At 37.5% G+C, this 15,481-nt stretch overlaps 1 protein-coding gene across 9 annotated transcripts in view; it reads right to left on the reverse strand.

The window, feature by feature from the left end:
• The window catches only part of agrn (agrin), a 259,373-nt gene that overhangs the window by 192,173 nt on the left and 51,719 nt on the right, over positions 1-15,481 (reverse strand). For 6 of the 9 annotated variants that reach the window (XM_067372238.1, XM_067372228.1, XM_067372236.1 and 3 more), the window contains exon 3: positions 4,186-4,206. The exons of the other annotated variants lie outside the window; for them this stretch is intronic. In XM_067372238.1, coding sequence (XP_067228339.1) covers positions 4,186-4,206 — 21 coding nt within the window. The remainder of the gene's footprint in view (positions 1-4,185; positions 4,207-15,481) is intronic. 9 annotated transcript variants of the gene reach the window in all.

Genomic DNA, 15,481 nt, shown 5'->3' on the forward strand with positions numbered 1-15,481 from the left:
GAGCTTCTTAGAAATGACTGAATGGCAACTCAGCGATAAAGGAGGGAAGGAAAAACTTGGGGGATTACTACAAAGGGACCTGCCGGTCAGCAAATTTGTGGCTTCGGGAAAGAAAACATTTTTCATTTGGCTGCAACAAAAGTCTAGGTGAGGTTCAGTGTGTGATATAAAAATTTAGGTCGATAGCTAAAAGAACAAGAAAAAGCACATCAAATGTCCAAAGCCGTCAAGCATCAACCAGTGGGAAAAAAAAAAAAAAGAGAAATAAACAGGAGGTGGATCTAGCTAATAGGACAACAGCAGTCACCGAAGGCCCACACTGTGCTTTGGTGCAGTGTTTATTGGATGGTGTTTATAAGTGGCAATGCCATGGTGACAAAAGAAATGGGGCATGGTTCTTCACAACCTCAGAGAGAGCTGGATAACAAACAGCCTCATTGAACCTCAAGAGCCGCTGGAGATTCAGGCACCATCAGTGACTGGCTACACTGAGAGGTTTTTTAAAATTAGCTGTAAAGTAGAGAAAAAGCTACTTGAAGTTATAATCTACAGTGATTTTAACATGGGTAATGTTTGTTGTTAGGTACAAAGTAAAGCCTATAAATCTATAATCCTTACACATGGAATAAACATGGCATTTTTTATCCTCAACTGAAAGTAATGAAATTAACACATTCAAAAAAGTAGTTGTTAAAATAGTCAATGTGACTGCAGTGGTTCAACCTTAATGTTATGAAGCGAAGAAAATATTGCTCAAAAACAAAAATAACGACTTTATTCAACAAATTCGTCGCTACGCTATTTTCGTTGCAGCACTTCCAGGTTCTTTGTTCGAACAGCGGCTCAGTATTGTGCGACGTCTGTTCACGTGAGCAGCCTGAGGTATGCGTGTGATGCTGACGGAGGAGCCGGCCAATAATGATCCGGCATTCGGATGTAAACACAGAAACGCAGCACTGCTCCAACTGCGTAAGACTGACAGAGAAGAGGAAAAAATCTTGAATAAAGTCGTTATTTTTGTTTTGTTTATGTGTACAAAAAGTATTCTTGTCGCTTCATAACATTAAGGACATGGGCTATTATAATGATGTTTTTACTACTTTTCTGGACATTGAATGTGGTAATTTCATTGCTTTCAATGGAGAATAAAAAAACCTCTCAGATTTCATCAAAATATCTTAAATTTGTGTTCCGAATTTGAACGATGGTCTTACGAGTGTGGAACGACATGAGAGTAATTAATGACAGAAATTTCATTTTTGGGTGAACTAACCCTTTAACAGCAATTTTAGCTTGTCAAAAGAAAAAAAATTTATATGAAAAAGAAATAAAAGTACTACAAAAAAATCAGAATCAAACATTCCAGAATGATGCATAACAACACAAAACATCATCCTCTTTACTACAAGGAACATTATGAGATGTCATTGATGGCTAAATAACTGCCTGCCCGCTGCTGAACAACAATGAAAACTTTGCAGTGCTCAAAGTAAAAAGTTAATAACTGTGTCCCTTTATCTCCAAGAGGATTATGGGATGTCTGGAGCAGCAATCACTGCCAGAAAACAAAAGAGCTACTAGCAGATAATGATGAGAATTCAGGCTGTGGTGTTGTAGAACTAACAGTAATTCACTGCACTGCCTGTGGCTGAGATTTGGCGTGTGTGTGTGTGTGTGTGTGTGTGTGTGTGTGTGTGTGTGTGTGTGTGTGTGTGTGTGTGTGTGTGTGTGTGTGTGTGTGTGTGTGTGTGTGTGTGTGTGTGTGTGTGTGTGTCTAGGTGCCGGGCGCCATCATCAGGGTTGCTCCCTGCAGGTGGTTGTTTATGTGTTTGCATATCTGTAATGGAAGGAAGAGAGAAGTCACATCTCTGCAGTTAATGAGCTCTCAAGGCAACAGCTGCCACCATACGGGGCACCACACTCTGAATCAGTCACCCTAAACCAACTTACAAAGCAAAATGAAATCTAAGTCTCTGTGACTTATAAACTGGACACAGCAGAGTTAATTAAGAAAACGGCAGAGTATTTACACATAAATTCAGAGGTTCACACAGTACAGGTACCTCAGAGAGTTAGCTCAGTGGGTGCACAAGAGTATATATATCGGTGAGATAGAGACAAAAAAAAACAAACAAACAAACAAACAAAAAAAACACTTTCCTAAACCTCCACATTCAGTGAAGCTCAACTCTTTCCCCACCATTGACGTAATTTTCCGTCATTTATGACAATGCTTCTCCGCCACAGACAGAATGTTCCGGCAATCCATGTTTTCACTGTTAGGGGGACGCTATTATGCATCTTCTGAAAGAGTATAGAATCTCCAAAAACAAGAGAAGAAGAAGCAGAAACAAGCGATAGAAGCACTGCTTACACACATGTAAGCTAACGCAATCAAACATTCAGCAGCATATAAATCAAAACTGCCCAATGTTACTGAATGAAATGTCGACCCAGGAAGAGGTACAGGACAAACTTTGGAGGTGTTGATGGACTCAATCTACTCTCAGTCTATGTTTTGATTATCATTTTGAATCCGACCCATACGTAGTCTTTGCAATTTTCTCAGCTTTTTGTTCAAAATGTTGCTCTCTGTCGATCTGACTGTTTGTTGGCGGGGATACAAAAATGCGGAAGTATAATCTGTAGTTTTCTCAAAAGCCCTGGATCTGTTAAAAACATTTGCTGACAAATAAAAGTGAATTTCTTGGTCCAGGTAACTTCGAGAACAAGTTAACATTGTTCATTTACAGACACTTCCGACATTGTAACAATACAAAGGCAAAGTTACACTTTAATTAAAAAAAATACTATTATTTGTTACTGCAGGGCTTGACAGTGAGGGCGTTTCACTTACATTTGCAACTAAAAAGAGATGTGTGCGAACTATAAAATATATTTAGGAGTATGTGTCACCTCAGGTCCTCAGTTTTATGACATTTAAGGTCATTAAAAGTCTTAAATATCTCATAAGGTCTTAAATTTTGGGATAAAAAACAGCAACTGCGCTACAGCCTAAAGTGATTATTAAACGTCAAAAGTCTATGATTTAATTAAATAAGCATATGAGCTGCATGTTCAATGTCAGAACGTGACGTTGTTGTGCATTCTACAGGCTAACAATTTCAGACCAGTTCACAATCAATGAATACTGTGCATTTATGCATTTATGATTTACTGTTGATGAATAATGACTCTGTACTTTAAAAAAAAAAAAAAAATCCTAATCATTTCTAGCATTCCTCTTTTTAAGTTGACTTACATCTGATAAATATAAAAGTAATTGTAAAATTTCAAATCGAAGCTTGAAAATGGCAATCATAAAACTATTCTCCATTAGCTTAATGGATATAACTAGCAGTGGTTTCCAAGAGCCCACCTATATCTACCCCACATCGCTCTGTTTCAGATTTAGCCTGTTTAAAGCAGCACAAAGATCTAAAAAGAAAAAGTGAGAGACCCTATGGAGTGGCTATTGTGTTTCATTGAATAACTTCTCTCTCCTAGCACAGGAGTCCATTCCCTTTCAACACTCACTTCTTTTTTCTCTCTTTATCCGTCTCTATTTCCTCTCATTGCGCTGACTTTCGGACATGGTACACACTCATTGATTCTTCTCATTGAGTCTCCTGGGAGAGAAAAATTCCCCTGTTCCCGTTTGTTAAAGTGAAGACTATTAGTGCACAGGGTGAACGGGGAAGGGCCCTCCATCTTTTAACCACACTCCAGGGGTTTGGCTGCAGATTGTGTGCACGGAGACCACATTGATCTTTCACACACTCATTACCGCCATTTTCAATTAGAGCCTGGCACAGCTATCAGCCACTTTTTGAAAAAAAGAGGCCCTGCTCATTCTTCACAGGCTTTCAGATTCCTCACAAGCCACCTACTCAAAGAGGCTCTCTATCCTGGCCCTTTCCCGCAGATAGGACAGCAGCGGATAACGCCATTCGCTTAATACGGGTGACAACAATGCTGGGTGGGAAGAACGATTCCAAAGCATTGTGGAATGCAAACACAAGTTCAAAAACACCTTGGTTGTTCGGAAGTTTATAAAGCAATCCCGCCGATAGAGCCGTAGATAAGTTTCAGGCTCTGCAGAGTAGTAAAAAGGGGATTTAAGAGTAAAACATCTAAGCAAGCCAGAGATTAAGCATACAAGAAGTTAGTAAAAGCTGTGCTTACCTGCAATGATCATTCTATGATCTTCAGGAAGCAAAATTAAGGGAGAAAGACAAGAAAAACATTGGTTAGCATTTGTTAGTGGCAAAGCAGACAACATCCAAGAAACTGAAGAACTGTAGGGTGGATGAAAGTGGGACAGAATGAGGTGCAGACATAAAAGCTCAAGACTGAGAGGCGATATCTGATGAAGCTGAGCCATCACGTTCCTCACATGCATACAAAAAAAAAAAAAACAGATTACCTACTGTCTCTGACTGCACATATATTTAAAGAACTCTAGGATTATATTCAGAACATCAAGAAAATAAATAATATTAATAAACAATAATAAACACAAGGGTGACCCTAATCCAAAAGGATGGCTAAATAATCATGTTTCCAGCTACTATAGATTGCTCCATTACGTGAATGAAGCACCTGGCTGTCACACAAGCACACATCCTTGTTCCATGCGCTCATGCTGTCGCCATATCAACCTACACTCTGATGCAGATTGCGGGTAACTAATACAGACTGCAACCCAGGTCTCATCTATAAAGCATGAGTGTGTGTGCGAGAATGAATTTACCTACACAAAGTACAGCGGACAGCCACTCCACAACAAGGCATTATTAAACCTGCAATAGGCAAGGACTTTAACAATAGGTTCTCAGTCACTAAATCTTCACTTAAACCTACACCTGTGACAGTTGCATTCACATCATCATTATATCACAGGTCTCAGTTAAACAAACTGGCAAAAAATTCATATCTCCTGCACTCCATTAGTCCTGCTATCACAGATCACTGGGATCTGTTGATCATTTATCATCCCTGCAAGGGAAATAGCCCTTTATTTGAGTTTTTTACACCTAAAGGCAACAGTTCGGCAAAATATTTTAGTAAGAAAATGGATAGAATGACCATTCCTCAAACTTGAAATATAAAGCACAAATCGTATGGCCACTTTTATGATATTTTATGGTGCTTCTTGTGTCATTTTGGAGTTTGACAGTCCCAGTCCTTGCTCACCTCTATTATATGGAATAGACCAAGACGTTTTGTTTAGTTTTTTCCTCAAAAAAATGTTGGACATGGAGCTAATATGAAATAATGGAGAAGAAAACAGTTCTGTAATCTGGCATCTATATAAATATAGTACAAGAGCATTCAATTAATTCCCTTCAGACAGGAAGGTAGGGGGTTTGTTTCACATTTCTGACTCTCATGCTGCTTCCGTCCCGATTGCAGATAAAATGTGCATAATTGGTGTAGGCACCTTTTTGTATCTCCTCACTTCTTTTGTGGACCAGAGGTTTTTATACTGGAGGCTGCAAGAGGGTACACTAAGGGTCTATGGAAATCTTGAGATTAATCACAATCATTTATTCAATAAACAAAAAGGTTGATAACCCCTTTAGTAAACACTAAAAACCTGTAACAAATTCCGTATGAACATCTTTGCGCTACTTTGCATAGGCATTGCTTTGAGAACAAACACACATCTATCAAAATTAGTCTGTGACGAATATTCTAGGCCCAATGGGTTTGGCAGGTCACAATAAAAGTGAAAGAGTCTAAAAGTTGCTTGGGAGTCACAGTCGAGAGGGCACTTGAACTCCACTGCAGCATTAATACTGAAAACAAAGAGCTTATTGAACTTGCAGGGGGGGCATTTGTATCACCGCAGAGCAGTACAACTCTAGTTTCCCCTAGACAGGCCCCCAAACACTGAGGTCCAGGGACACAAGTGCATGGATAGAGGGAGAGAAGGAAGAGGAGGCAGAGGAATCTAAAAATATGTCCGTAAAACATCATTTGCATCAATTTTTTTTACAATGGCACCCATAAAAAGAAAAAAAAAAACTGTTAACCCCACAATTTTTTTATTGAAAACCATATAGCAGAGTTTTGTGGCTTTTAGTTCATGTCTACTAGATTTGAGGTCATCTATATGCTATCTGTATGTCTAAAAGTTCAAAACTAGCCTTTAGTGTGTATTTAAAAAGTGTAGTCTTTCTCTTCAAGGAAAACAGAGCAAAATTATTGATGACATCATCCTGCACTACACAAATTTTTGTCCAATCAAATGCTCTCCAGAATGAGAATGTCCCTACATCCAAACATGCCTACTTCCCTACTAAATAGTATGTGAAAAACAGTATTTGAGGCTAGTATTCATAAAACAGTAGGTAAAATGTACCAGGATGACTTACTACTTCAGGAAATTCTGAAATGTGCATCTGATGAACACTTTACTATCCAATTAGGCCACATCCATCTACATCCATCCATCATAAACATGTACTCCACATGGCTCCAAGGGATTAATAAAGGCCTTCAGAAGTGAAGCATTGCATTTGTGTAAAAAAATATCCATATTTAACAAGTTATGAAGTAAAATATCTAGTTGCACAGGTGTAGACTGTCTTCCACATTCAAGTCACGAAGAATGTGTAAACTGGCGTCAGTTACACTTTTTCCGTAAGTTGAATAGGGAAGGCGTAGGACGTAGTGTAAGATTTTTGAACTGGAAGAGTCATGTGGAATACACGTTTATGATGGATGGATGTAGATGGAAGCACTTTCTTCAGCTCATACTCGTGAACCCTGTTCACTGCCATTATAAAGCTCGGATGCGTCAGGATATTTATTAATTGTGTTCATCAGAAAGAAGAAAGTCATAAACACCTATAGTAGGATGGCTTGAGGGTGAGTAAAGCTTGGGCTAATTTTCATTTGAAAGTGAACTAATCCTTTAAGTGGCAAATCATGACAATTTTTTTTTTTTAATCCCTTTTGATATGTCCCAAAATTTGTTTCAATGCTTTTAGTGGGGTCTTAAAGTTTTGCATCAGAAACTCTAAAAGCAACATCATTAGCTCTTGTGCTAGCTGTCACAAGAAAAGTCAACTCTCTGTAATTTATACAGACCACAGATCAATTACCCTTTCTATGACACTGCTAACTCTCAAATACTACTTGTGCTATCTATGCATTTCAGACCCTCCTCTGTCTGCAGTAGTCTTGACACTACTTAACTCCAGAGCTAAAGGTCATGGACCCCATTTGCATTTGTGAGAGCTTCTGAGACTATTCTACATTAAGTGCCCTCTACATTAGATTTCCTTTGCATTTAACACTTTTCAGACTTTCCTCTTTATGTAAATCAGCTAATTTTTTGAGTAGAGTCATGAAGTCATGTGGCTTGGCTATTTTCCATTCAACTACATTCAAGTGGGATCGACTTGGCAAAAAAATCTATTCCATTGTGTAATCTTGACCAAACAATCTTGTTAAATCCTCTTAAACTCAAACAGGCCTTGAAAATAAGCAGGTAACACAATAAGGGTACATCAAGAATAAGCCACAGCTATTTCAAACACATACTGCTCACACAAAACATCAGACTAGAGCTGTACAAATACAATCGATCAATCGGCAGACACAGAAGACAGCCAGACAAATACTAGATGGACAGACAGACTTCAATCTTCTTTCACAGTCCACAGGGTACTGACTATATGGCACAGATTTAAATGCAAAAGTATCTTTCATTCAATGCACATATACTCACAATAGTGCAATTTCACACTATACAGCTCTAATTCCCAATCAGTTGTTTCATTTAGTTTGAGTGGTCAGATTAAACACTCCAAGAGCATCCACAAGGTGCCATTAAGAGAAAACCTTGTCCTTTAAATCAGTAAAAAGTGAGAGGTTTTATATCCTCATTAATCTGTGCATTTGGGCACAAATTATAACTTTGTGACAAGTTGCCCACTCACTGGCAGCATATAAATTTAAGTGATCGATTTGGTGAAGCTAAAAACAAATTTGATTTAGTCTAAGCCATAAATCGACACCAGGCTCATCATTAAAAGCAGCTAGAGAGAGGGACCAGGACTTATTTTGGTTAGACACACAGATTCAATCACTGGTCATGATACAGAGTTTCTGAAAGCCCTCCAGTTAAAACCCCGCCACATCACAGCACACCATGCCTGGGAGCAGAGAGAGCAGGGTTATCGGCAGCTTTATGAGGTGAATTCCTACATGAGTGATGATGGGTATCCCACCCACAGACACACTAGAGAAAGTGTCTGTTCTCTTTATAGTCAGTGGGAAACTAAGCTTTGACAGACAGCGTACACATTTCCCAGGATCCTCCTCAATCGCTGTAGTACTTTAAAAACTGAGACATTAAGGCATTCTGCAGCAAAGGTTTTCAAACTGCAAATGATGCATTAAGAGCCGGGGGGTGAAAACCTTTTGAATTCGAAGGTCAAGGAATATTGTATTTAACATAGTGTCTTATGTTGCTTCCGAAGGGCAGTACTAAATGAAAAAAAAAAGATATTTAAACAAAATAAGAAAAATTTGGACACCATTATCCTGTTCAAAGGATTTCACCCCTGACTCTTAATGCATTGTGTTTCCTTCTGGAGCATCCGTGAATGAAGATTGATCTGAGAATCATTCAGTCACTGCTGGAAAGGGTTCAAATATGCAAAAGATGCTGGAAATCTGAAGAATTTTCGGGACATGGAGGATTTTTCTGAAGAATAATGGGCAGTTTAACTGGGACTCATGAACAACCAGTTTTAAAAATGACCCGTCTTGTGGACCATATGTTAAATTTTTTTATGTAAAATATCTTACTCAGAACAGTACTAAATAAAAAACAACATGCATATTGTATGATCCCTCTTATTTTGTTAAAATTATTCACATTTTCACAGATTCTGCAAGGGGTTTACAAACAGCACTGTATATATAATATACTGAATATATTAACAAATGAAATTCCAGGACTTTCAAGGACTTTTCAAGCACTACTTTTTTGGTTTTGAAGGACTACAATCAGAGATCTCACTTATCAAACATCTTTATTATCTTTCAAATTCTAAAAAAGGTAAAAAGATCAATAAAAATAAACTAATAAAAAATGGTACAAATAGAGTGCAGCACATACAATGACTGTGGTAACTTTAACCATTGAAAGGATACTATGACACAGATATCGCTTTCCTTATTCAAATTGATTTTTTCCCTTCAGTATATGGCTGACCTGAAGAATGATAGCTGTATCATATACTTGGATATTTATATGAGCAATATCATGCTTATTAATTTTGTGTGAAAAGATTATTTTATTGATAAAACTAACAAACATTTCAATAATTCGAGCACTTTTCAAGTACCTTTTCATAAATATGGCTGTTTTCAAGGGTTTTCCAGGACTTAAATTTCAAAAAGTCAAATTAAAGTCCTTCAAGCACTTTAAGCACCCTGTACAAATCCTGTTTTTAGACATCTGGTATCAATCTCTGACAGGTTAAATAGTTAGTCAGGTCTACTTAGGTAAATGGAAACCCTACTTAAAGAGGTTGCTCCACATTAACCAAGTCACACTTCTCATGCAATATGGGGAGGAAGAAGGATCTTTCTGAAGATATATTACATAACTAATATTGTGTAAAAACGGAATCATAAGATGTGTGTAATTTACAGCACAAGAGAACTCGGTCAGATAAAGGTTTATTAAGGAACTGTTTCTGTCAAAAAAAAAATAAAAAATTATTAAAAGGGCAGGTATAAAAAGACACTATTGAGCAGCAAACACATATTTGAAATTGCTGGTGTCTCTCCATGCAGGCTGGCAGTTGTGCATAAACTTGCATTTCAGCCACCCCTAACCAAAGCTCACAAAGAGAAACATTAACATCATATAGCAGAATTAACACAGAACATTTCAAACAACATGTCCCTAGTTCGGCATGATGTGTTTTCATTAGAGTACGCAAGCATTAAACCATTTCAAATGAAAGTGGCAACAATGACACTGCATTCTTCCTGGTCCTCCCTCTCCTGGCAGGATTTTATTACGCTAATCATTTTTCATGCCCTGCGCTAACGAGGGTGAATCCACTTGTGAGAGAGCAGCTCCATGCCTCCAACCAAATAGACTCATTTAACGGCACTAAAACCCCTGCTATTAAAGCAAACTGCTTTTAATCTTCTCAATCAAATGGCACATAAATTTGTCAGCTCTGCTTGGGTGTCCTAGCAGCCGTGGGGGCACGACCTAGCAATAGCATGAATCAGCACTACCCACTGGCAATACACAAATGCACCCACACACACACACACAACAGCCTGAGGATGAATGGTTTATTGGGGCTCATAACTAGATTGAGCTTTTGGGATGCTAACGTAGTTCTCATTGCACGTACGAACAAGTTGTTAGTTAAGCCACATTTCTGTTTGACAATACTTCTTGAGCAATAAAACTTTCACCTCTGGAAGAATTTCTAGCCTGATTCACACTGTTCACTCTGCAGATTTTAGAGTTTGCACTAGAGAATTGTGTTGTCAAAAGTTTAAAACTGAAATTAAAAATATGTGATGCTTTGAGCACTGTTAAGCAGATTTGTAAACACCTCTGATTGGCCTTTGTGGCACTCATCAGATATGTCTGTGATTGGCTACAATGATCAACACACGGAAGCGTTTGAAAGCACATGGAAGTGTTTACATTTGTAAGCATTTTGATAGCTATTTCCAACTTGTTTTTGAAGAGATGAACATTGTAGCCAATCACAGACATATCTGACAAGCACATGAACACAACTGCCAATTAGGTGTTTAAGAATTCGCTGAACAGCGCCACATTTTTTAAATTTCAGTACCGACTTGGTATTGTGATCTGTACTTTTGACAACACTACTAGTGAACGGTATGGTTAGGTTAATACTGATATATGTAATAAATAATAATTATCAACATTTTTATTATACGTATATTCACAATTCAAAAGTTTGGGGTCAGTAAGATTTTTTGAACGTTCTTGAAAAAAAGAATGATGCATTTATTTGATCGAAAAACAGTAATATTGTTAAATATCATTACAATTTAAAATAACAGTTTTCTATATTAATATATTTTAAAATGTATTTATTTCTGTGATCACAATGCTGAATTTTTACTCCACTAAAAGCCATTACTTCAGTTTTCAGTGTCACATGATCCTTCGGAAATCATTCTAATATGCTGTTTTGGTTCTCAAGAAACATTTCTAATTCTAAATATATAATATGTATGTTTAAATGCATTCTTCAAAGTAATAAGCCATGCAGAAAGTGCCAATCAAAGTTGAAAACTTTTGATAAACTTACCAAAAAAAAATAAAAAATTGTATTCAATCTCCAGCAGATCCCAATCATACATAAGCACGAGGTCAGGTATAGATGATTAAACTGCCTCACTATTCATCAGAGCTGATTAGATCAGAGGTCTCCTCCTGTCTTTCCCTCATCTGCTTACAGATAAAGCAGCCCCTCGAAAAGGTTGCAATCAATCTTAATAGTTTTGTCTTGTCTTGTAGTTCAAATAAAATTAATGGAATCTGCACCTTATTTATTTCCTGCTAAAGAAAACAGTGTAAAATGCCGTTCCGCTTAATGGGGTGAAGCCACCTTTACCCATAAATACAGCGGGATTAATTGGGAAATCAGACTCTTCCGTCCCCTCTCAAGATGGTGGATAATCTGCATTGTTATAGGAAATGAGTATGACGGGAACACATGATGTAATGCACAAAACTACAGATGTCATTACCCAGCAGACCATTAGAGGCACTGCAGTGCTGAAGACAGGTTATTATATGGAGGGGCACCAATAAGCACTCAGCATCCCGTCCGATAGAGGTCACCTCAGAAGCAATCGCTCTAAGTGTTCTCTCTGGGAATAAGGAAGCTGATTGAACATGGGCTTTAGCTTCAGTTACTGGACAGAAGACAGAAAACCAATCAAGCAGAAACAGCCTAACCCTCCTTTTTCTTTCTTGGTCTTCTGCACTGTCAGAGATTGTGGGTATCTTCTCTTCCTTCAGAGCATCCCCTCCGTTTTATTTATATAATCCTAAGTAAGACCTTCGACCTGCTGACAGATCAAAGGGACATTAAAAGTAATGCAGTTTCAGCATTGCATTTACCTAATGAAAGCAGCGATTCATGGAGCACTTCCCAAGATGCACTGCTCTTTCCGTGTCTCCCCACTGAGGTCAGCATTACTGCTTAGAAGTTCAAAAAGTAGCGGATAAACGGAGGCGGGATGTTAAATCCAGTCTTTTTGGCACCTGCACTGCATACAAACTCTCTTTTGCTTGCTTTGCCTCTTTGCGTCTGGCTTTGTCAATTCAGCTCTGATTAAGTGGAGGATCTGAGTTGTCTGAAAGCAGTGGCAGCTTTACAGGGACATAATAGAGCTGCTTTTTAGAGGGCAGCAAAGTGCCATTTGACGTACCTTAGAAAAAAAGTGATTCATATGCCCATCAGGCTAAATGCGGTATAAATGACAGCATTAGACAGTAATACTAGAGTACAGAAGGAGTCAACATCATGTGAAATGGCAAACTTAGTGACTGGACTAAAAGTAATGACTGTAGAGAAACTGTCGCTCTACTAAGTAGGTAATCGCACAGACTCCAACCCACCTGAAGCTTGGTGACAACATACAAATAATGTTTGAAAGATAGTTTCCTGAATGCAAAGACTGATTAATTCCCCATTTAAAACAATAAAATAAATTAAAAAGAGAGAGAAAATGCTCAACCAGTCTATATACAGTGAATGTTGTGTTCAGGTGTCTAAAAACTTTTGGACATGTAGTGTACTTGCTTAAAATAAAATATATAAAATAAAATAATTCATGAATATTAACAGTATTAATGTATTATAATATTTTCAGTATATAGTATTCCTGGATATTTTAAACAATACCATAGTATTGGCATAGTGCATTTAAAAAACGGTATTGCCATGTTATGGAAGAAATCAAGAAAGCAAATAAGTAAATAAATAAATCATAATTTTTGATAGACATTGCACTCTTTAATTACACTAGCAAGTCAAATAAACATTACCTCTACAACTTAGCTTTCGAAACTAGTACAAACTGGCAGAAAAACTATATTTAAAGGGTTAGTTCACCCAAAAATCACATTTTTGTAATTACTCACCTTCATGTTGTTCCACACCTGTAAGACCTTTGTTCATCTTGAGAACACAAATTAAGATATTTTTGATGAAATCCGAGCGGTTTCTGATCCCCAAAAGAAAGCAACTTAATTATAGAAAGGTAGTAAAGACGTCGTTAAAATAGTCCACGTGACTGCTGTGACATTATTGACTGACTCAATAATGAGTCGGCGTTCTGACATAGAACCTGGAAGCTCTGCACAGTCTACAATGTAAACAGCCTAGGAGAATGACAGGAAAGAGAAGAAATCGTTGAATAAAGTCGTTATTTTTGTTTTTGCACACAAAAGTATTCTCATCGGTTGAACCGCTATACTCACGTGGACTATTTTAACAACACCTTTACTACTTTTCTGGACCTTGAATGTGGTAATTATGTTGCTTTTCTCTTTGGGATCAGAAACCTCTCTCTTAATTTGTGTTCCCGAAGACGAACAAAGGTCTTATGAGTGTGAAACGACATGAGGGGGAGTAATTAATATCAAAAATTCATTTTTGGGTGAACTAGCCCTTTAATTCTTGCCTTTTTACCTCAGTGCAGTTTAAGAGCTATTTCAGTTTTAGAGCTGTTTGCTGAGCTGATGTGTTTCTTTCAAATGATTAAATAGCTTGTGCTATAAATAATGCAGGGAATAACATAAAATCAAAAGTGGAAACCACCAGGTTTCGATATTAAAGGTTGTGCAAACAGATATGTCTGTCTCCAATTTTAATCATATTAGCTCTTTTTAATGATGTCTAAATTAAATTTCAACATACAAGCATGAAATTAACATCAATGTTCATTGAGGCAGAAAACAGACGTTGCACGGTCTTGTCTCATTATCTCAGTGGAATCAGCACCAGACTAAACTTCCACTTGTTCCATATGACTCAGATGATTCATACATGTGTTTGTGTTTTCAGTCTACACACTATAATAATGGGGACGTCTAGCTAGGGTTTCATCAACAATGCTGGAAATGATGGACCATGTTTCAGGCATTACAGTCTAAAGACGTCTGCAATACTCGGCCGAAGTTCATCAAGTTCGGAGGGCCACATTCTGTATTAACTGCTGCAGTGAAGCATTAAGACTGAGACAACAAAAAGCTTTTTTGGCACATATGAGGCCTTGAACTCATCTGTCTATTCCAGGGAATCTATTTCTTGACAATAGGAGATTTGTTTTTGCTCATCTGTAAACCAGTTCAGAGGGCAGAACATCAAGTAACTTGGGAGTAATCAAATGTACTTCATTTGTTTGAACGTAGACATACTAATTCCTCCCTTGGATGTCACCGCTGAGAAATGTTTCACTCTTCTGGCACAAATGCACGTCCATTTATGGATACAAAGTACTGTGGACACAAACAAACACACATCTGCAAGAAGCCAAGACAATAACCATTTAAAAAGTTCTGGTCTTCAGTGTCACAGACAAGATTATAAATAAACAACATGCAAAAGCATCAAAAGGGCAAAAATCTCTAATAAAACATCTAAAAACTACACTCACTTATGATGACACCATAACACTGAATGTTCTCCACTCTCACAAGCACAATGCCCGAAAAGAGCATTAAAGTAATCTTAAGATAAGTTAAATGTGAATGTGAAGAATAAACTTGTTATTATAATTAAGCATAAAAACATAACACCGTTTACTTTCATTTAAACTCAAAGCTAAGGTTTTTTTCTACTGGCCCAGTCGGGCTGGTTCAGATTTTTATCTGCCCTGTTAAAAGGATTAGTTCACTTTTAAATAAACTTTTCCTGATAATTTACTCTCCCCCATGTCATCCAAGATGTTCATGTCTTTCTTTCTTCAGTCGAAAAGAAATTAAATGTTTTTGATGACAAAATTCCAGGATTATTCTCCTTATAGTGGATTTCAATGGCCTCCAGACGGTTGAAGGTCAAAATTAGTTTCAGTGCAGATGCAAAGGGCTTCAAACGATACCAGACGTGGTGCCAGTTCCATTTTTTTTTCCTAAGTAGAATAGGGAAGGCGTAGGACATACAGCGTAAGCTTTTTGAAGAATACGGAAAGCGGAAACACGTGCAAGGCAATCATTTGTGTTTATAAAGCATATACAGTTGTATTTTTTTCAAAAATGACCGACTGTTTTGCTAGATAAGACCCATTCCTCGTCTGGTATCATTTAAAGCCCTTTGAAGCTGCACTGAAACTGTAATTTTGACCTCTGGAGGCCATTGAAGTCCACTATAAAGAGAATAATCCTGGAATGTTTTCATCAAAAACCTTAATTTCTTTTCGACTGAAGAAAGAAAGA

Source organism: Chanodichthys erythropterus, chromosome 20 (genome assembly GCF_024489055.1).
Source record: "Chanodichthys erythropterus isolate Z2021 chromosome 20, ASM2448905v1, whole genome shotgun sequence".
Classification (NCBI taxonomy): domain Eukaryota; kingdom Metazoa; phylum Chordata; class Actinopteri; order Cypriniformes; family Xenocyprididae; genus Chanodichthys; species Chanodichthys erythropterus.